Here is a 21,752-nt window from a genome sequence, read left to right on the forward strand (position 1 = left end):
TCCATTTCTCCATGGGGCGTGAACCCTACAACTCTCGTAGATTGAAAACGTCAGAATCATAAACCCAAAAGAGAAATGTGATGTCTCCCTGGGCTGGGACCCAAAGTAGTGAAAATAGTTGTCGCATCCGCGACATGTTGTGAGCTTGTAGATCAGCTATTTTCATTACTTTAAAAAAAAATGGCATAGGCTATTTTAAATTCATGAAATTCTCTTTAATTTTAAAATGTCTTTTAATTTCTGAAAATGTTATTTTTGTTATGTTATCTTTTTGAAAATCCTTTTTTTTTAGTAGTAGTAGTAGTAGTAGTAAATGAAATAAAAAGGGGATATTTTCTTGTGACCCATAAAAATGGCTCTGTGACCCAAACATGGGTCCCGACTCTCGACCCACTGTTTGGGAAACGGTGCTCTAGGGCTAGGCTGATTATGACAGACATTTTAATGGCAGGATTTGTAAGAGAACCCTGGCTGCAACTAATAGATTTCCACACTTGTCTGTGACAATGTGGCAAATCTAATGAACAGATGTCATGTGACAGAATGAGGTAGATAATTCAAGCAATTTAATTTAATGTAATACATTAAAAATAACCACATTAGTTGATCCTGTTGATAGTGGACAAATAAAAGACCAGACACAAAAACCTTAATTTGAAAAATATAAAACTTTAATAAAGGCTACATCTCTCAATAATTACAATAATTATAGGTCCATGTAAATTTTTAAATGAAACTCTTTATATAATGTATAATTTACAGTTTAGATAGAATGAAACAAAACAAAACAAAACAAAAAAAAAAGCCCATGATGTAAAAACAAAACATGATTACATGATAATTATTAAAACCATAAAAATATTTTTTTCAACATAAGACCCTTCTGAAAACCAAGGGATATATATTAAACCCTGAAACAGGGTAACACATGGTATGATATCCATGTAGGCACAGGTGCTGTTTTCATAAAACACCAGCGATAGTATAGTTGTGTGTGTGTGTGTGTGTGTGTGTGTGTGTGTGTGTGTGTGTGTGTGTGTGTGTGTGTGTGTGTGTGTGTGTGTGTGTGTGTGTGTGTGTGTGTGTGTGTGTGTGTGTGTGTGTGTACTGTATGTGTGCATTGAATTATGTCAGTATCAATACTTCAAAATGCATAATTACAATGTATACAGGAGCTCAGCTATATTTCCAGGATGGTGTTATTGTAATAACATTCAAAGTTGTTTTTTTTAAGCAACGTTTCTTCTTCAACGTTCAATTTTCTTTTGTTTTGACACGCTAACTGCAACCTTCTGGAGGAGTCATTTTCAGTGTCTCAAACTGGTCCTTTCTAGCACCAAATTATTTCGCGGTGTGTTGGTTATAAATGTTGCCACTATTACGATGGTAGAACTTGTGCTCCAGGTTCCCTCTCGGTAAGTACTCGGTAATTGTCTTGTATTTCCCCTGTGCAATGCCTGGTCTACAAACAAAGGCACAACAAAAAAAAATATTGAGCTCTGTTGCTGGACTGAGAGAGAGAGAGAGAGAGAGCACTATTGTGACTAACACTAACATATGAGTACAAATTATCAGCAGCATATAAGACTGGGGTTGACCATTACAACAGTGGAGGAAGTGAGCCTTACTGAAGACCACCGCTAAGGTTGTTGGTATGGGTCAGATACGACTATAGGCTATGGGGCGATGCCAGGCTAGTGTCATGTTCTTAACGTCAAGTAAAAAGAAAAAAAAAGAAAAGAAACCAAAAACATAACAAAAACATAATCACCACAGTATTCTCCCAACTCAAAGCAGCTTGCCCATTGGCTGGAAATGGGAAAGGGGGAGGGACACAGGTTAGGTTAAGTTGTCATAAGGGGTTGGGATAGGGATTGAGGGAATGCGGGTCGGAGAGGGTGTCAATAAATACTCAATAAAAACTTTCAACTTGTGACAAAAAGCATCTATATATATATATATATAGTATAATACATGTATATATACATATATGCAAAGTATGTATATGCACACGTACAGACATTTTTGTAACGTTAGTGTCAACGTTAAGAGCAGGTTGGTGTCACAGCACTCCGCTGTGCAGGCTTCTCCGGTGCTTATTAGTCCATTGCACGTGGCCAGGAAGCCAGCATGGAGCACAACTTCAGTCTCTTGTGTCACAGAAACAGTCATCTGCATCTTCAGTGGTTATTTTCTTTTTTTAAGAGGTGGAGTTTCACCCCCACAGGCTTTCAATCATCATCACCATCTCTTTAAGTCTCTAGCGTCGTTCCCTTGTGTTTATAAGGCTGATTGGCTGAGAAAAGTCAAGGAGGGAGGGGTGGCGCCTCCTCTGGGCTCGGCGTACTTCATTGGCTCGTCTTCCTTCAATCACTCCTCTTGTGCTGGATATATTAACTCTGTTTAGCTTAATATTAAGAAATAGACTTTAACAAAACAAAACAAAAAGTCTGGAGCAATAAAAAAAAATCGAGTCTTTTGCTCAGGTTTCTTCACAACGGTTTGGCATTTGGTTGGCGCGGCTTGGGGTTGGGGCTGGGGGCACTCGTTGGTCCACACACAGCAAGGCGACATCAATCCATCCTCTCCACCTTGCCCAGGATCTTGCCCTCGTACATGGGTAACACGCTGACGTCCTCCCATACCTCCTCGAACACGGCACCGCACTCAAACTCATCACTGGCCTTCTTGAAGTAGTACCTGAGACGAGAGAAACCAGACAAAAGTCTGTGATTAGAAGAGAAAAACAACAACAACTACAAAGAACACATTAAAACTTGTCATAATGGAGGTAGGGGTGTACATATACATCCCAGTGACAGTATATTGTATTTATATTTATATACATATACATATACACATATACACATACACACACACACACACACACACACACACACACACACACACACACACACACACACACACACACACACACACACACACACACACACACACACACACACACACACACACACACACACACACACACACACACACGTCTTCTAACCACTTTAAGGCGCCTACATGCCATTTCCACAAAGACGCTCACTCACTATTCCCCTCAGTCCAAATCAGGCGCAAACAACCAAACCTGCTCAAAACAACTTAGTCATTGCGTTCAACGCCATCCCTCCACACAAAGGCAAAGCTTGACTCCACATCACACCACTGCACAAACATAGAGCTCACCCCCCCTCGAAACACTCCCAGTGATAATTCAGGCTACTAGAAACAGCCTGAGTGTCTGCACGCGCATGTGTGTGTGTGTGCGTACATGTACATAATGTGTATGTGCGTGCGTGTGTCCTCATCCACTTGTTCAACTTGACTGCTGGCCATTCTGCAGATGCCTATCTGTCCTGGAAGGTCTTATTAAAGTTGAAGGGTTAATTAGAGGCTGTCTTAAGGCTGTTCTCTCCCTCCTCCCTCTCTTTAGCAATGCCCCCCCCCTCCCCCCTTGCTGTGTCTGCTTGGCTTCTAATTGGGCTGGCTGTCAAATGAAGGGCCTTTCTGTCACACACGTTGACATTTCAGGTGCCTGAGAGTCTGCCTGTCACCACATGAGCACAATCCAGGACACACACACACACACACACACACACACACACACACACACACACACACACAGAGAGACTGGTATACACATACATTCTTGATTTACTCCGGGCAACTTTCCGATCACCAGCCGAGAACAGAGGAAAAAGAGGGAGTGAGAAGGAGAGCAGAAAGGAAAGGAAGCAGGGGTTAAAAAAAAGAAAAGGAGAGGAGGCATTTTGCTGGCCGCACCCCCTGGGTGAAGTGGGTGTGATGGATTGGATGCAGGCCGAGCCTGAGGGGCAACGACAGGGAGGGGGCAGTGACCACTCAGACAGTCTCCTGGAGGTCATGGAGGCATCTTGACTAGCCCAATGTTCTTCTCAAACAAAGGAAAAGTCTCTGGGTGAGGCTGGTCCCAGTCACTGTGAAGTCTCACGGAGCTCCTAATGATTTCTTCTCTGCTTTAAACCCAGTAAAGGATCAGCAGGGGGAGATTTAATGATAAGCTTTGTAATGGAAAAATGCCTCGTTTTGCCCATGTGTGGATGTGTGCCTGCGCCGAGGAATTCCGAAAAAGCTTCTTTTTTCTTTTCCTCTCCGCGTTTTATGAGTGTGTGCAGAGCCCGGAGTCGTACAAACAACACATGAAAAACTGGGAGGGGGGGGGGGGGGACACCCCAACGTGTACGCACATACGGTTTTCTTTTCAGTGTTGACTGTAATTAGACACGAGTGAAATATTTGGCCAACTTTAGAGAATGTTGAGGGTGCGTTACACAGCTGCAAGTGTCTCTGATTTTGCAGTATGTGGCTGTTAACTATTTGAAGGAGGTGGGGGATCGGAAAAATGGGATGAGGGTTGGTAGTTTTGTTTTAGGATGATACTACACTCAACAAGTGACAATACTGCAATGTATGTTCTAAATGATCCTCTGAACTTTGTCGAACAGGACATAGTGCCTTTATTCGTGCCTCTAAAAACCAAATAGGAGCATGTGCCTTCCTAATTTAATAGCAATCACTTTTTCTTCTCCTTCAGAGCAAAATGCTACATCCTTACTAACAAATACTTCAAAGAAATCACTTTGTTCCAGAGGAAGAGAGAGAGAGATTGAGAGAGAGAGAGAGACACAGACAGAGAATGAGAGGAGAGAAGTATTTCCATTGGAACATGTTTTTTGTGGCAAGATTCTTCTTTCTTTGCAACATCTGGCACCAATATCGTCTGGCAGAGCGGCGCGGTACTGTTCTCTGCTGTACTGCTGCCATGTCCAAATTAACCAACTCCACACATTCTGCTGCCATTAAAGCCAGCCGTTTCGAATGCAACCCCCATTCTCCTTCTCTTTCTTCCTCTCTGCACTCGCTGAAGAGTTATGGGATGGCGGGGGTTGCAGTGACTTGTTTCCAGGCCCTTCTTCTTCTTCCTCTCTCTCTCTCTCTCTCCCTCTCTCTCTCTCTCTCTCTCTTGCCTAACAAGCAGATGTGGCTGTAACTTCATGTTGATGTCATGGCCATACCACCCTTGTGTCTTTAGAGTGACGTGCCACGCAGTACAGCACAGATTTTATGTGATGTGTGAAGAATTAAAATTCACTTTTTTTTGGTGAAGTGTCACCTGGCAGAATGGATATGACATTGTTGGACTTTAACCCTTGTCATTACTGTGGCATAACTACATACTGACTAATATCTGAGGCTTAAAATGCAGTATTCATCCTGTGTTAATTGCTACGAGCAGATTGTTATTGTGACCGACAGCGAAAGGTGCTTGTGGTTCTTATACAGACGCCTGATGCAAAACTATAGAGGAGGAATTTGATGGCCTTGCGATGGTCTTTGCGCACAAAATAAAAGGGCCCAAGCTTCAAAGCCATACTTATTAAGGCTGCCTTACCCTGGAAATCAGTACCAGATGTGAGCAGGAAAAAAATGCTCCAGTACTGAAGAAAAAAAAAATCCCCCTTCTTCCTCTCTGTACAGTGAATGATCCCAGACTCCTTTCTTCCATTTCACACAGCTGACATAAACACACACACACACACACGCACACGCACACGCACACGCACACGCACACGCACGCGCACACGCTTGTGCAGTCCTGAACATTCCTAACATGAATATAATTTCACATTCATAAACAGGTTGGATAACAGCACATTATATGTGTTCTCAATATTCACCTGTAGTTGCCTTTCTTGCTGAGCTGTTCTTTGAAATGTCCCAGGGTGAGGCAGTGCGTCTTCATCATACTGCGGTAGGGAATTTCCTCACCACAGAAGAAGTAAGTGACCACCAGTTCCTTGGACCTGGGAACAGAGAAACGTACATGGGTGAGCAACTCCTGGACGCAAAAGGAGAAAGGTGAGGAGAGACGGGTCCAAAGAGAAGATCTGGTTGGGCCTAGTATGATAGTTGGTGAACTTCACTAGTTTGTTACTGAATGTGTGTATGTACCAAGGGGTACAGAGAGGTATTAACCGAGAGGCTAATACTTACTAAACTACTGCCTTGCTCTTACTTTGTAGGCTCAGAAAAGGCCACCGAAAATGAAAGACTGTTGCATCCATTTCATATTGCCACTTCATTTGCCAACACTCCTGTAGGTGGTGCTACACCAAAACGTTAACTTTTGTCCACCACAAAGGAAGTTGCACAGGTATAAAGGCATACAAACTGTAACAATGACCAAACTAACCTTAACCATACTAGTGTCTAAACTTTATTAATGAAACCACACCAAATCTAATTATAGCAGCACCTATGGCTATGTTGGCAAGACTCTGGACGACTATGTCATGAGAAATGGCTTCTACCCTAACAAGTGAATGAGAGGAGGAGGTGCTTAACACTGACAAGTTAACTATTCTGCTCTTCTATTTGTGGGTTTTCAACGGTCTGTGTGTGTGTGTGTGTGTGTGTGTGTGTGTGTGTGTGTGTGTGTGTGTGTGTGTGTGTGTGTGTGTGTGTGTGTGTGTGTGGAGGGGGGGGTCTTCAGTTAGAGCACTGTGTTAAGGCGTGTTTAATCTTGAATGATTAAAAGCCAGAGAAGAGGAGTTCAAAGCTCATACTTATTTTGACTCACAACGTCTCTCTTTGAAGAGAAGGCCAAGAAGGGGGGAAAAAGTGAGAATGAAAACACAAATTCAGAAGGAGAAAAGGGGCCATTACGCCTAATTTATACTTCATCATACGACCACATTGCTCACTGAAAATAACTTACTTTCAACTGAATATCAGTTATTTCTGTACAATGAAGTATCTGGCTTTACAAGTGACTGTACTGTATGTGTGTAGGTGTAGAAAGCTAGACAAAACAAAAAAAGGAAAAGTAAGCGAGAAAAGAAAGGAACGATCAGATCAGATGATGACAAGCAGAAGGTTAGAGAGAGGTAAAAAAACAGAAGGGGTCCTTACTCGTCTGTTTGAAGTCCAGGGCTGGCAAGAGGACTTGCTCCAGTGGAGAAGGTTGCTGCGGGGTGACTCCTGTCTTTCTGAAGGCTGCTGGCCACTGCTGAGTACCTGTCAGAAACACGGTGACCTATCAGCATTGATCAACATGGTACACTATTAAATGTCTGAATGCAATTTTCTTTTTTAAATTGATAAATTAACATTGATGTTTTTGATGTGTGGAATTACACCGTTGTCAAGTAATGTGTCTCGTAAAACCCTCCTTTGTGCTAGCGTAATTCTGTACCTCTGTTTTGGAGGCTTGGAGACTTCCTCCAATCTGCGGCATGCCTCCTCCAGCTGTGCCAGGGTGTTGGGTGGGGGCAAGGGTGGCATGGCCGGGTCCTGGATGAAGGGGTGTCCGGGGTGGTGTGCTCGGAGGTGAGCCCCACTACCTATTCCACCTCCGCCCCAGGACGAGTGTGTCCGGCCGGGCAGGGTCTTGGGGGACGATTCCTGGGGATGGGACTTCTTTAGTCCCTGAGTGCTGTTGGCATGAAGAAATCAATACATTAGCAAAGAAATCGGTATGAAGCTGTTTTAGGGAACACCAGTTGATGTCTAGTGGGTTGTTGTAGTTTTTTTGTGGGTGGGGGGGGGGGGCTACTAACCTGTGGGGCTTGTGCTTTCCCTGTCGCTCGCTCTCCAGGATCCACTGCCAAACATTCTGAGAGCGGTCAGTGGCATCCAGGGGCAGGTGTGGCGTTGACACGCCCTCCTCGCCAATCTTGACTGGCCGCTTGGACAAAGTGCTAGAGTGGCTTCTGTTTATAACACACACACAGAGAGAGAGAGAGAAAGAGGCTAATTTAGAAGCAGAAATTGACCAAATGTATTGGTAAAACCTAACTGTTCAGTTTGGTCATGGCACAGTACAGCACTGAAGTCCCACTTACGCAGGGCTAAAGTTGGAGTAATCAGCGCCCCCGGGAGGACAGAGGCACTGCACACGCTGAGCCGCCTCAGCCTCGATCTGCTCCTTGGTCTTGGACCCAGCGTGTTGGTGGTGGTGGATGTAGTGGTGATGGATGTGCTTGGTGGACTGCCTCCCGGCCACCAGGACTTTGGATGCTCCGGGGTAGGCGCTAAGGAAGGACCCGTGGCCAGCCGGCACTGAGGTGCTGGCCCGTTCTGGGGAGCGTGTGCGCGGTGAGTGCCGGATCGTGCCCGGTGACTGGCACCCGGGTGTCTTCAGGACACGGGATAAGTGCTCGTCTAATATGGCCTGTGGGTCCTCCTCACACTGGCCGCCGGGGGGAAGCAACGGGTGGTGGAGGGAGGGGCCGCAGGGGAGGTCACTGCTCTCCTCTCGTTCCTCCTCCTAGACACGCAATCACACCCAAACAGGAGAAAAGTCTTTAGGAAACTGAAACAACCTATCACAGACTAAAAGACACATGTCGGAGGCAGTCTTTGAAGCAGCGAGATGAGAAGTTTATATCTCAACTAGCACCAATGTATATCTATCGCCTTCTGAAGTCAGAGAGAGCAAACGCTTGGGTAACTTGATTTGAGTTTCTCTTTTGCCTCACTGTTATCCTCGCTAACAGGCTTTGGGTGCTTCATCTATAATACAGAGTGTGCCTGTGCCTCACAAAGAGACTGGCACTACACATATTCAGCAAACGCGCCACTGGAGAGTAGCTAAGCGCTAACTATTTGAAGGAACTTCAAGTGTGTCAAGAAACATAAGTTTCAAACTTCCTCCAGATGAAATAGTGGAGGGGTGGGTGGGAGAGAAGTAGCTGAAGCGAAACAGACTTTCAATTCCCTCGTCTTTTCCTTGTTCTTCAACATGTAAAGCTAGCATACAGTTCTCTTTATTGTAATGATGAACAATGCTAATTTCTTCACTTGGTGTCCATGTAACTTTTGCAGGTCAAAGTCGTCCTAAATATTAAAAAATAATTAAAATAGAACACAAAATGGGGTACTTGTGTGCATGTACTGTGTTTTTTCTCACCTCTTGGATCTGTTGCAGTCTTTCCTCTAGTGTGCTCATGGTGTCCTGCTCTCTCTTCAGCCTGTCCAGCCGGGCAATGAGCTGGGCAGCGAAGGCCGAGGGTTCGACAGGGGTCATCTCCTTAGGCAGCCTGTGTGTCCTCTACAGGGCGCACAATGAAAGGAGGAAGGTCACATTATAGACTGCCTGTGACTCCTTGCAATATGCAGTATTAATCCAGTTGGCCATGTCCTAATCCTAGCTCATTCCACAAAAAAAAGCCTGCTCCTGTTCCAAAAAAGGGCCTAATCCTGATGCCCTTACCCTCAAGCTCACCCAAAACTTCTCGCCTCCCCCCTGCCCCAGATCTTGCCCCCCGCTCCAGATCTTGTGCCCAGTGCCCTTGGCAATGCCAGGCCGTCGGGCAAAAAACAAGAGACACAAGCGGGTAGCGGTGGCGGGGTAGCAGTTGGTCTCGCTCGGAGGGTAGGCCCCCCGCCTGCACCCTCTGTAGCCCGAGCGAGCCATCAGCTAGCTAGCCTCTGAAGTCAGCACACTTCAAAGAGCCCTTGTCAAACATCAAACGCACGCTAGGGGTGGGAGGGACATGCGGCTTTAAATCTCAGAATAAAAGCCAGATATCGACAGCGAAGAGAGGGAGAGAGCGAGAAGGAGAGAGAGGGGAAGAAAAGAGGGGGACAAAATTAAAAGCAAGAGGAGAAAAGAAAAGGAGAGGAAGAGGATTGAGATTTGGGTGAACGTGGAGCGGTGGGGGGGATAGCGGAGTCAAATACTGAGGAGATCTAAGGGGAAGTAGTAATTTATTTCTTGACTGCATGCAGGGCAGCTCTGAGGTTCTCTAGTCACATTATCCTCCTTTTTCTTTAACTATATACACTGGCTTTTCTCTCTCTTTCTCTCTCTCTATCTCTAACTTACTTTTTTGTTATTTGGCACACTGGCTTTCTTGATTTTTTGACTCTTTTTTTGTTGTTGTTCTCATCTCTTTGTAGAGACGATGAAGGGAAGGAGAAGAAAGGCAAGCGGGGCTGCTGGCAAAGGAGCGCCGGCCCCGCACGGAGCCCCTGCTGCCTGGGGCTGGTGCATCATGGGAGACAGAGCCATCTCCAAATCAGGAGGGAGACATTAAAGGAGAGCAAGTAGGAAAGGAAAAGAGGCAGAGTAAAAGAGAGAGGGAGAGAGTGAGGAGGGGAAAAAAGAAACAGACCGCACACTCGAATACGCACAAACGGACTCGAAACAGAAAATGTGCATGCGCGTGAGTGAGTGCACACAAACACACACACAAGATAACTTGTGATATTTATTTTCCTGACTCAGAGACACCCAACACCTGTCAATTCTGTCAATGGGTCCTAACCTATTTCCATTTAAAAAAAAGTACCACCAAGCTTAAGAAGATTTATAAAACCTTACAACCCTAAAAGGCACTGGGATGAGAAAAGCGGTAAAGGATGGCCAAAATAATGGGAGGCCAGGCACTGTTGGAAGTTGTCAATGAATGGCGCAGTGCAAGGGGTCATTCATCTGCCTGGATCAAAGCAGCAACACCAGTGGTTGGCTGGCTGGTTTAAAAATCAAGCAGTGTATTGCTCTCCTAACCTGACCTTAACTTCATCATCATCATCATCATCACCACCACCACTTATGCATCACCAGGACAGTCATTATTGGCGTCACAAAAATTGCCAATTATAATGCTACACATTACACTTAAGCCTATTTTAAAGTCCGTAGAGGACAACGTCGCTTGCCGAAAATCTCGAAAATCGGTTCTTTTCGGCAAGCCATACCATCATACTATGGAATATAAATTAAGCTAAAGAAGGAAACACAGCTTCATGTTTGACAGCTTACTAAGACATGGGGTTTGGGAGGCTGGGCAAAGACTGTAGGAGAAAAAGTGATATGCAAATTCAGCCTTTCATTTGCCCCAACTTTTGGTTATGAAAACAAGTGGGGGAATAGAATATAGTATTCCGTCACAACATGCGCTCTGAAAACATAAAACACAAGTCCTCAAGGGAATCAAGACCCAGTTGAATGTCAGCATGTAAAAGTTTGACTCAAGCAAAAAAAAAAAAAAACATAGATACGTCCACACAAAGTAGAAGACGATGTAGTTAGTGTAGTAGGACTTACTGGAAAGTGGGGGAGCGAAACCTGGCCATTGATCTTGACACTGCGGTGCATCTCCCGTTGGATCTGCTTTTTAGTACCCATCTTGTATGGAGGGATACCATCACTGTAAAGTAAAAGACACAGCCAAGAGATTAATATATATCCTATACTATAGTCTACAGAATAATTCCAAAATATATATATATATATGGCTCGGACACAACAATGTTAGCATAAGCAACAGTTGCTAGCGGTTGTGTGGACAGAACCTTGCCGAGTCAGTTCATCATCGCTGAAGTGACTGGCTCAACACCACCCAGTAACCACCCACTAGGCACATTACAGTCAAATCAAAGGGCTTGAGAGCCCTTGAAGCCAGGGAAACAAAAACACATAACAAAACATTCCATGACAATGGTAGTGATATGCTAAACATTCAAGCGTAAGCTTCAAAAGAAGAGCCCCATTGTTAAGTTTACATCAGTCTACATTGAAGGTGGATATATCAACAAAAAAAACCTTTAAAAAAGTTTTTAAAAAACAAGGAAGCCATAGGTCAGATTCAGCAACAATCCCCTGACCTTACGACCCAGTAAAGCTAGTCATGTAAAGTGCCGCTAGCTTCCTAACGCTGACATGATTGTAGGAAAAATTAAGTGAGGAATCCTAGTGTCTGGAAATGTTTGCATTTACTGGGGGAGTCTCATTCTCACTGTCTGCTAGGTTTTCCAGTGAGCTGCCATTTAGGCCAGGCCAATTATCTTGGCCTTTTCGGTTGCTCAGAAGTGTCTGACCTAACCCAAACGCTAGTTTTTCTGCTGCCTCTTTGAAATCTCACACTCATGCACATACGCGCCCGCTGCCATCTTCGTTTGGCAAGCGCTCTGCTGTGAGCCTCTGATCTCAGCAACATCAAAAGGCTGGTTTGTAAGATAAGGTAATGTTTGAAGTTGGTGCAGCAGCATTCCCCAGCGTCCAAGTAAATCCATAAATAAGATATAAGCAAAAAGAGGAGAAAAAAAAATCCCCCCCCCCTTCCCATCCCCAAATCCCACTCTTCTTGTTCTTTATCTGGGAAATGAGATTCAAATTTGCAGTGTGCCTTTTAACCACTATAAAAAGGACACACTAATCAAATTGTTCCCCCGATCGCAGAGAAAGAAGCTGGGATCTTTATTACAATCGGTTAGGGGTGGAGAGAGAGGAGAGCAGGGGATGAGTATGGGAGAGAGCTTTCTGTGTCAAAGACCTTGGTGAGGACTCCTGAGGAGTGAAAATGACTTTGAGACATGGTGCTGTGTAATAATGAAGACATGTCATTCTAATAAGGGTTTTTTTAAGCAACCCCCCCGTTCATCTATTCAAGGACTATGAATAATATCTCTTTGAATGACATCATCAGGAGGGGGGTAGCAGTTTCAAACTGCCAATATCGACCTTCTTGTTGCAGCAAGCGTCTAATAAGGGGAGCGTGCTACCAAAATCAATACTTCACAAACGGTACCCTGGAGACCCCAAGACATGAACCCTTAAGGCACAGGAAGAAGCATGGGAAATGTTTCCAAAATCAAAACTCGGCAGCTTAAAGGAACTCTAAGCTGAACCAAAAAGTTGGCACCAAAGAAAAAAAAAAGGATCCCATACATACTCTCCATTGCTCCCTCTCTCCTCTCAACCTAAAAATCATCCAGCAAAGCGACACGATAGCCAGAGCCTCTGTCTGTGCAGGTTGGGGGGGGAAGAGAAAACAGCCGTGGACTCTTTCATGGGCCCTTACTTTATGGGCATCTCTCATTCAGTTGTGCAAGTCATTTTCAAAGCAGCCAGCCACCCTCTTATCCCCCTAAGCTCCCCTCGCCTAACAATAGGCTGAAAGCGATTCAGTTAAGCCCTTTATGCCCCATGCACTTTATTTTCTCACTCCCTTGCACTCCAAGCCTCAACACTCCTGCTGTTGGCCCCGGTGCAGGAGAGGAATTGTGGTGAGGTGATGGGGCAGGGGGGCAGGCAGGGAGGTGAATTTTCGAGGGGTGCCCCAGCTCGGAGAGTGGGAGTCCCTCCTGCCTTGTCCATGAGGTCCAGAAATGAGTAACCCCCGTGAAAGCCTTGCAGACACATGATCTCAGCATGCCGCAGAGGCCAGTGGCAGGAAACCGAACCACCATGTGAGTAAGTCTCCTTTCATTTGGTGCCAACATTTTTCAATGAGTTTGTCTTAAGGCCCGAATGGCTATTTCCCTCCCTACTGGCTGCCCTCCGCCCTCCTGGCCCCCAGCTCTTCAAAGAGAAAAAGTGATTAGATTATACAGTGTGTGTATGCATGTGTGTGTGTGTGTGTGTGTATGTGTATGTGTATGTGTGTGTGTGTGTGTGTATGTGTGTATGTATGTATGTATGTATGTATGTATGTATGTATGTATGTATGTATGTATGTATGTATGTATGTATGTATGTATGTATGTATGTATGTATGTGTGTGTGTGTATATATATATATATATATATATATATATATATATATATATATATATATATATATATATGAATAAGCCTGTCGTGGCAGAAGGGTGGGTGGGATTGATACATTTTGACTTTGACAAAAACAAGGCAACGCCCCCACCCACATCAAGACGCATCAGAATAAACTTCAAAAGGTCTTTCGACATAATGACTTTCCCAGAGTTATCTCCCTGGAGGCGCTCGCAACAACTGCACTTTAATAGAACTACCTGAAGTCAATCAGCGAGGATAATTAAAATACATTACAGACCATTCTTTCACAACAGCACAATCCCTATAGCCCAAAGAAAAACACAGTCTTTCTTTTTTTTCTAACTACACTGCCAAATATTTTCCTCCTCGTCCTCTTTTTCCTGGAAAGGTGTTGACTGAACCGTGATCCCGGCCAGTTTGGATACCATGGAACTTCTCAAAACTCGCAGCCCTTGGCCAGGGGGGTCAGCTGTATGGAAATGAGCCTTTTGAAGATGCTATATCATCTCCAGAGCGGGTCAAGATGTAATGAAAACAGAAACAGACTTTGTGTGCGTGTGTGCGTGTGTGTGTGTGTGTGTGTGTGTGTGTGTGTGTGTGTGTGTGTGTGTTTGTGGGGGGGGGTTCAGTAGGAAATAAAACCAAAACAAGCACTTACACACTACTGTCCGTCATGGACATGGAATCGTCCGTCATGGCATCACTGGAGATCTCACTGTCGTTGGCACTGGTGGCGGGGGCAAAGACGTAGCCCGAGTTGACAAAGTAAGGGCTGGCCGGGTCTCCTCGTCGGTGGGACCTGCAAAGTCACAGGGAGACTTTGGTGCCTCCTTGTGTCATCTTGTGGATGTGCAGAGGATATACTAGTATACATCATTTTAAGTTTAAAACACAGTGAAATCCTGTGTACGGTTAAATTAACACTTGGCTATGTAAATATTTTTATTTTTGTGACGCTTACAGATCCAATTTCAGAGTTAAATGAACACCCAGAGTTTTACTGTGTAGTAACTGTTATTTCGTAGCTATGTAAATAGGTTCCTTTCGTAACACTTAACTGAAACCAAAAGTGAGAGTTTTCAGTTTGTGTTGTTGATGCTCTCTAACAGATTTAAGTCATTAGAATATTTTTCATGAGACTTTGGGGCCTCAGGAATGTGACAACAGTATCAGAGTTGTGGGCTGTGGCTTCGCTTTCTTTCTTTCTTCCTTAGTTTCTTTCTTTCTTTCTTTTTCTTTCATGTCCCCTCCCCCATCGTGCAGGAGGGTCTCTGTGTTGTGTGTGTGTGTGTGTGTGTGTGTGTGTGTGTGTGTGTGTGTGTGTGTGTGTGTGTGTGTGTGGGGTGGGGAGTGAAGTGAGCAGCCCAGCTGTATGTGAATGAACGACAGCACTTCCCTCCTTTCTTTCCTTGCTTTCTCTCCTGCTATCTCTCCAGCCTTTTGTTTGGGCAAGGCCTCTACTCTCACACTTTTCCACTCTCTGAAGCTCCACTTTAGTTCTCTCACTCTTCTTGGAGTGTTTTCCCCTCCCTTCTCGCTCTCTCTCTCTCGTCTTCTATCCTACAGTCTGGGGGCCCCTCCTTGCAACCCCCCTCCCATCCTTTCTAAAGTCTCTCTCTCCCTCTCTCTCTCTCTCTAGTTTCTCCTGCTGTGTTGCATTCCTGTTCCAGTAGTGAAGGGGGTGGACAAGGAGGAAGGAGAAAGAGGAGGGGGGAACTTGAGCTTTACAGGGAGGAAGGGAGGGAGGGAGGAAGGGGGGGCGAGCGGGAGAAAAAGAGAGAGAGAGAGAAGAGGGAAGGAGGGCCTCATTCTTTATGAGAATGCCTACAGCCGGGAGAGTTGTGAGGAGAACCCCAGCATGACTAAAGCCGTAGGCCCCAAGCTCAAACCTGACCTTTGGAAGGTCCACGCAAAGAGTCAGGTATTTAGCACAGCTGGGCTCCCTGCACCCCCCCCCCCCCAACCCTCTCCTCCCTAGCTTTTCTTTCTTTCATGATCTCCTCCTTCCCCCTTCCTTGTCTTCCCCATTCCCCTCCTCTCGTCTCTCTCTCTCTCTCTCTCTCTCTCTTAAGTCTCTGTCTCTGATTTTGTGTCTTCCCCCCCTTTCTTTCCCTTCAAAAAAGGGCTGATAAAAGCGCTGGGTAGGAAGGACAGAGGGGGAAAACACAAACACATCCCAAGCAAGAGTGGGAATGGCGGTTTATAAGATGTTGAACTGAGTTGAGGCTGTGTTGTTGTTGTTGTTGTTGTTTTGTCAGTTTGGATGAAAAGTGCTGGAGGTTTTGAAGAAGAACAGGAAAAAAAGAAAAAGAATGCAGTGGCAAAATTAGTTCCACATGTTTGAGATGGAAATTGGTTGACCTAAAGAGATGGCGAGGGCAGGGGGAAAGGGGGAGAGAGGGCGATGGGAGGAAGGAGGGGTCTTTCTCTCCCTCTTTACTTTTGGCAAAACACTATAATGTTGCGGATCACACCAGGAAGCAGAGGAGATGCCCTCATGTCAACAGTCCAGGAGTGCCTTTCAGTTTCTGCCTCAACAGGGCCACTTTAAAAACAGTGTCTACACACATTAAATCTCATGAATCTTGAAACACTTAGTGTTGCCTTCACTGTTAGGCGTCTGTATGATTTTGTTGTTTGAAATGTTATGAAAAATGACACACTGGACACAACTTTCAATCCCTAATCTCCCGAAAAAGTTTTGGTGACTTGACAGGAAAAGTGTGGATTATTCTTAAATTGCACTTTTCCTTCCAACACTCAAAGAAAAAGACGCTGTCAAACCACAGAGTGATAATTGCGTCCAGATGTGAATTTTCTTTTATTGCGTGGACAATGCTCAAAGCATTTTAGCGAAAACTCTGAATGTGCTCTTTGATGCACGCTTATGCATAAAATGCAGTTTTTGAAAAGGCTCCTGTCTTGAAGAATTTTCAGCTTTTAAGTCAATATGTTGGCGAGTTCTCGACTAAGTCCAAATGCTTTCCAGAAACACCTCCAGTAACACTTTCATCTTTGACCAAGAAGCAATACCGTGTGTGTGTGTGTGTGGTCATAACTGTGTGTATCTATTGGTACGGTATTTTATATTAAACATTTTGCTGTTAACGCAGGTAATGGGAATGATAGAAATGCAGCATAACTTTAAGGTAACACATTCACATAGCTGAAGTAGTCATGGGATTTGGTGTCTGAATTCATGCCTGAACCAGAGGAAAGGTTTCAAAGCACAGGAAACTTGATCAAGCCAGCAGAGGGCTGCCTGCAAGACACCATTTACTTAAAAGGAAGGACCAGATCCATTGATGTTTTGTACCCACCCCTCCCTTCACCCTTCCATCCCCCTTTGACTAACTGCAAGGCAGAGGGCACACATACACACATGTTCCCTTGGGACCCTTTGATCGGGTGCCTTCATCTCTCACAGGCATTTGTGAAGTAACAGTCAAATGCTGGATGAATGATGATAGCAGATATGTGCTCCCAAAAACACAAACACCAAAATAAGTGTAAACACATACACATGTATCCATGGTGTAACATAAGAGGGTACACCAGTAGCCTAGATCTTACCTGCATCCATTCTCCAGCACTTCAGCTGCTGTCCGAATAGTAGCAGTAGCTCTCAGAGTTTTTGCAGATAGTCCAACCACAGACGCTAAGGTCTTTGCCTTCAAGTCACTACAACTCCACTCCTCTTCCTCCAGGAGAGGTGGAAGGTATCCGCACATCAACTTGAGGCTGCCCAGACCGCTGTTGTGGTTGACATAAGCCGCGTTCTCGCACCCGGAGCGCACGTAGTCGAGGTATATGTCAGAAGTTAAGAACATCTGGTACGCGTTGTCTTCCATGGTTGACTGAATTTCCGTTTGCGCCTGGTCGAACATCGAAGAGTCTATGTGTTGCTTCTTAATACTATCCCTCATGAAAGTCTTGGTGGCGGGCTTCAACTGCTTGGCGACAATGCCGTTGTTCTCGACGTACCGCTTGAAAATAACTTTGGCAACTCGCAGCGTTTTGGTATCCTTTAAGTCCATCTGCCTGAAGCCGTTGCAGGCGAACCAAAAGTCCAAGGTGTCCACGCATTTCTCCCGCTCCAGGAAAGTCCTAAACAGGTGAGCGCCGTCCTGGTCGCCCAGGAGAAAATGCAAGGACTTGGTCCACCGGACGAGGGGCGAGTCCGGCGACGCGCTGCCCTCCGGCTCCCCGAGTCCATCCTCGTTCCTCCTCGGCGGCGTGGAGCCGAGAGGAGGAGGCGCGGCGGCGGCGACGACGGCCAGCAGATCCTTAACCTTGTTCTTCTGGGCTCTCATTTTGCTGGGAGACTTGCTGTGGTGGCCGTTGCATGACGCCTCTCCCTCCTCCCCCGGCACCGGAGGACGAGGGGCATCTTCTCGGAAGCTACTGCTGATGGTGTGCTCCGTGTGAAGCGCTCTGCTCATGGCTCCAGCTCCGTGTGCAGACAGTGTGAGAGTGGTGCCGTCGTGCGTAATCCTTCTCACTCTCTACAAGCAGCGGGGGAGCTTCTCCGCTCCTCTTCACTCTGGAACACAAAGTATTGATCTAATCAAAGCCAGATCCTGCTAACTTCAAAGGCAAGACATCAAGTAAACAGTCCTTTCAAACCCCTCGCCGGGTTCACAGAGAAAGAGGAAAATATGAAAGGCATTTTCGTTTCATTTATCTATTTATAATCTAAATGAGAGATCAACTGCAGCCTGCATTCTTCTCAATATTCATTGATCTGTCACATCAAACACATTTTTTTTAAACAAGAACAGTCATTTCACGGAGCCTTATTCTTCACCAAAACCGTATTCTCAAGACTTGAGTCTTACACGTGTTTCTCTAACGAGCCTGTGTCATAGGCTTCAACTCCAATTAATTCCCAATATGCATTATGAATAGATTCGATTCCCACGTAGCCCACACACCTGTCCTTGTTAATCAGCGATGCGCAGACGAGTGGAAATCCATCGGATGCAGCACAATGACCTTAATGTTAACTTAATAAATGTAGCCTACTACAAGGTAAAAAAGCCCCACGGGAAGCCAGTCACTCGATCGTGCGTAAATGTTAGCGAAACATCAGGGAGGCTATTACAACACGCCGTTTAAGGGTTCAACAACGTGTGCGAACTGCAAGGGAAGTTATACGAAGAGACATTCAAATATCATTCATTCTCAAGCATTTATAACGTGTACAATGGAAGCGCATCTCCAGCGTCAAACTATGGAATTAGGCTACAACGACTCTTTACTGAGAGCGATGAACAACGTTAATATATAGGCTATATAGTCTAATGCTGCACTCTCTCCATGAACGTACTTGTACGCTTATGGATATTGTAACAATGTAACTACTATTGTAACAATGTAACTACATAAACTGAGGTTATATCCAACTGACGACCGCCAAATAAACGTGCTGTGCGTACAAAGAAGAACATCACATACCATTTCAGAGAAGAACAAAAAAATCCACTAGAGTCCAGAAAATAAAGTTCAACTACAGTACTTTCACACGCCCAGGGTAGAAAATAATACATACAATCCAAAACTCTTCAAATGGTAGTAATCCAACACAAGAAGAGAACGTGACACATGTGTCTCTCTGGCTCTGGCTGCAACAACTAGTGTAGTTTAATGTCCCCTGACTGTCCCATTCAACAACTGACCTCAGAGGAGGCAGGCACACACAGCTACTATGTAGATCAGAGGAGGTGGAGAGGAGAGGGGGGAGAGAGGGGCTGAAGAATATACATCCCACTTTTTTCCAACTATGATGAGACGCATAAACCAGTGTTGCCATGCCGGCTTATTATAAGCGACTGTTTTTTTCTGTGAAGTTGCTTGTTGGTGGTTGCGGTTTTTTGGGGCTTGTTTCTAAAATGTAAGTTGCTTATTTGGGCTTGTTTCCTAATGTTGTTGTTAACACCATTCTTTCTAAAACATTGTCATGTCAAGGAACCCCAAATTAACATGTATTTGTAGATCCAACCTTCTGAAAATATTTTGTGCCAGAGACCCCCCATACAAGATTTTGTGGATTTGAAAATATTCCAAAATGTTTTTCCCAGAGATTTCTCTTTGAAAATAAACGATCTACAAGCTCACAACGCGTCGCATCGCGACTAGTTCTGAGCTTGTAGATCGGCTATTATAACCAATGTATAGGTTTAAAGTGTTCATGTAGCTCATAAGTCGTTTCTTTTGGGCTTGTTTTCATAGACCTGGTTGCTTATTTCTCTCACAAAAAATGGCAACGCTGCACATAAACACAGTAATCTTTTTTTTTTTCTCTCCTTTTTTTAATCAGGGATACACACATTCACAATTTCGCGTATATATACCCACGATTGTTAAGCTACTTATCTGTATCTTATACCGTAGCCTATTTATCGCCCACCACCAACACACCAAACATTGGCTACAATTCCCTAAAACTTCAAAGCGTTGCAGCAACACATCAAAGCCAGTGTTGCCAGATCTTACCAGAGAAACAAGCAACCAGGTATATGAAATCAAGCCCCAAAAGAAGCGAGTTGGCTACATGATGAGAACACTTTAAACTTTTATACATCAGCTATTTGGGAAAAAAAACTGATCTACAAGCTCACAACGCGTCGCATTGAGCTTGCAGATCTGCTATGAGAACAATTGTGGAATATTATTGAAACAATGTAACAATACAAATCTTGTATGGCATCAAATATTTTCAGATGGGGGATTAGTTAGGGACAAATGCATATTAATTTGGGGGGTCCTTGACATGAAAATGTTTGACAACCACTGGTTTAAACGACCTTTAGGAAACAAGGCCAAATAAGCAACTACACTTAAGAAAGAAGCCCCCAAAAAAACCTGTTCGCAACCCGCAACAACTAACAATATGTACAAGCAACTTCACAGACAAATAAGCCCAAAGTCGCTTATAATAAGCGGACATGGCAACATTGATCAAAGCGACCAAGAGAGGGGGCCTGCTGTGGAACAGCATTCTTTACAACTTACCATCGATGTACACGAGCGAGAAGCCTTCCTGATTTTAAACGTTTTAAAGTATTACACCCACAAAGTATCCCAACGAGTTATACGTGCCAAGAATCGTAGGTGTTGTTCTCCGTTGCAAAAATATGTTTAGTTTTTTATATCACAAAGGAGACTTTTTAATACAAGCATTTAAAAAAAGCAGCGTTTCCCTTCTCCAGGTAGTGTTTCAAGTTCTATCGCAGGCGGTAGACAGTGTTGCCAGATTATGCGAGAGAAACAAGCAGCCGGGTCTAGGAAAACAAGCCCAAAAGAAACAACTATTATGGGCCACATGAGCACACTTTAAACGTAACACATCGGCGATTTGAAAATAGCCGATCTACAAGCTCGCGATGTGACTTGTTGCGAGCTTGTAGATCTGCTATTTTCCCAAAAAAAATCTTGTAGAAGTGTAAATGTGAAATATTGTTGAAACATTTTATCAACACAAATCTGGTACGGGGGTCCCTGGCACAAATTAATTTCAGATGGGGGTCCGTGGACAAATGCTCGTTACATTTGGGGTTCTTCTTGACATGAAAATGTTTGAGATCCATTGGTTTAGATAATAATTTAGCAACTACGCTTTAGAAACAAGCCCAAAAAAGACACGACCCGCAAATATTTACAAGCAACTTCACAGAAAAACAAGCCCAACGTCGCTTATAATAAGCGGACATGGCAACGCAGGCGGTAGATCTCCTCTAGGCTATTTCAAAACGAACTGGGGCTGAGGAGGGTTTAACTGCAGGACTTCAAAGTAAAATAACCGCTGGCCGGGTCCCGAAAGATACATAAAAACAAACGCATGCCTACCATCTTTACAATGACACAAAAGAGCCAAGCGACCCTTCGTTCGTTCTCCACACCGCAAATGGAGCTAATAAACACGCCAGAGAACAATAGCAAGCACCATATAGGGGCAGGCGTGATATTTTTTGACACAATAAAGTTTTTACTCGGTTGTCAGGACCTTATCAAAGACAGGCAATTCTCGAGCCAACTCCCCGAGGCTTTGGAACGTCAGAAGTATAAAGTGATCTACCGCCCCGACAGACAGCATTATTCTCGCTATCCTTCAGTGGTGGAAAAAGTACTACATTTTGTTTACTCAAGTAAAAGTATCAATACTGCAATGTAGAAATACTCTG

At 44.6% G+C, this 21,752-nt stretch overlaps 1 protein-coding gene across 2 annotated transcripts; it reads right to left on the reverse strand.

Annotated features, from left to right (window-relative positions):
• Nucleotides 1–649: 649 nt before the first annotated feature.
• axin2 (axin 2 (conductin, axil)) lies at nucleotides 650–20,792 on the reverse strand. 2 transcript variants are annotated; one of them, XM_084046581.1, is made up of 11 exons: nucleotides 20,584–20,792; nucleotides 17,143–18,112; nucleotides 14,228–14,368; nucleotides 11,099–11,201; nucleotides 8,957–9,097; nucleotides 7,890–8,314; nucleotides 7,605–7,757; nucleotides 7,241–7,480; nucleotides 6,958–7,062; nucleotides 5,724–5,849; nucleotides 650–2,700 (listed from the first exon to the last, which is right to left on the reverse strand). In XM_084046581.1, the coding sequence occupies exons 2-11, from the start codon at nucleotides 18,009–18,011 to the stop codon at nucleotides 2,574–2,576; spliced, it is 2,430 nt and encodes an 809-aa protein (XP_083902707.1). In that variant the 5' UTR covers nucleotides 18,012–18,112; nucleotides 20,584–20,792; the 3' UTR covers nucleotides 650–2,573. The 2 variants fall into 2 exon arrangements, with proteins under 2 accessions (XP_083902707.1, XP_083902706.1); XM_084046580.1 differs by lacking the exon at nucleotides 20,584–20,792 and adding an exon at nucleotides 19,027–19,234.
• Between the last annotated feature and the right edge of the window lie 960 nt (nucleotides 20,793–21,752).

The sequence above is a fragment of the Gymnoscopelus microlampas genome (genome assembly GCF_963454915.1).
Source record: "Gymnoscopelus microlampas genome assembly, chromosome: 2".
NCBI classification, from domain to species: domain Eukaryota; kingdom Metazoa; phylum Chordata; class Actinopteri; order Myctophiformes; family Myctophidae; genus Gymnoscopelus; species Gymnoscopelus microlampas.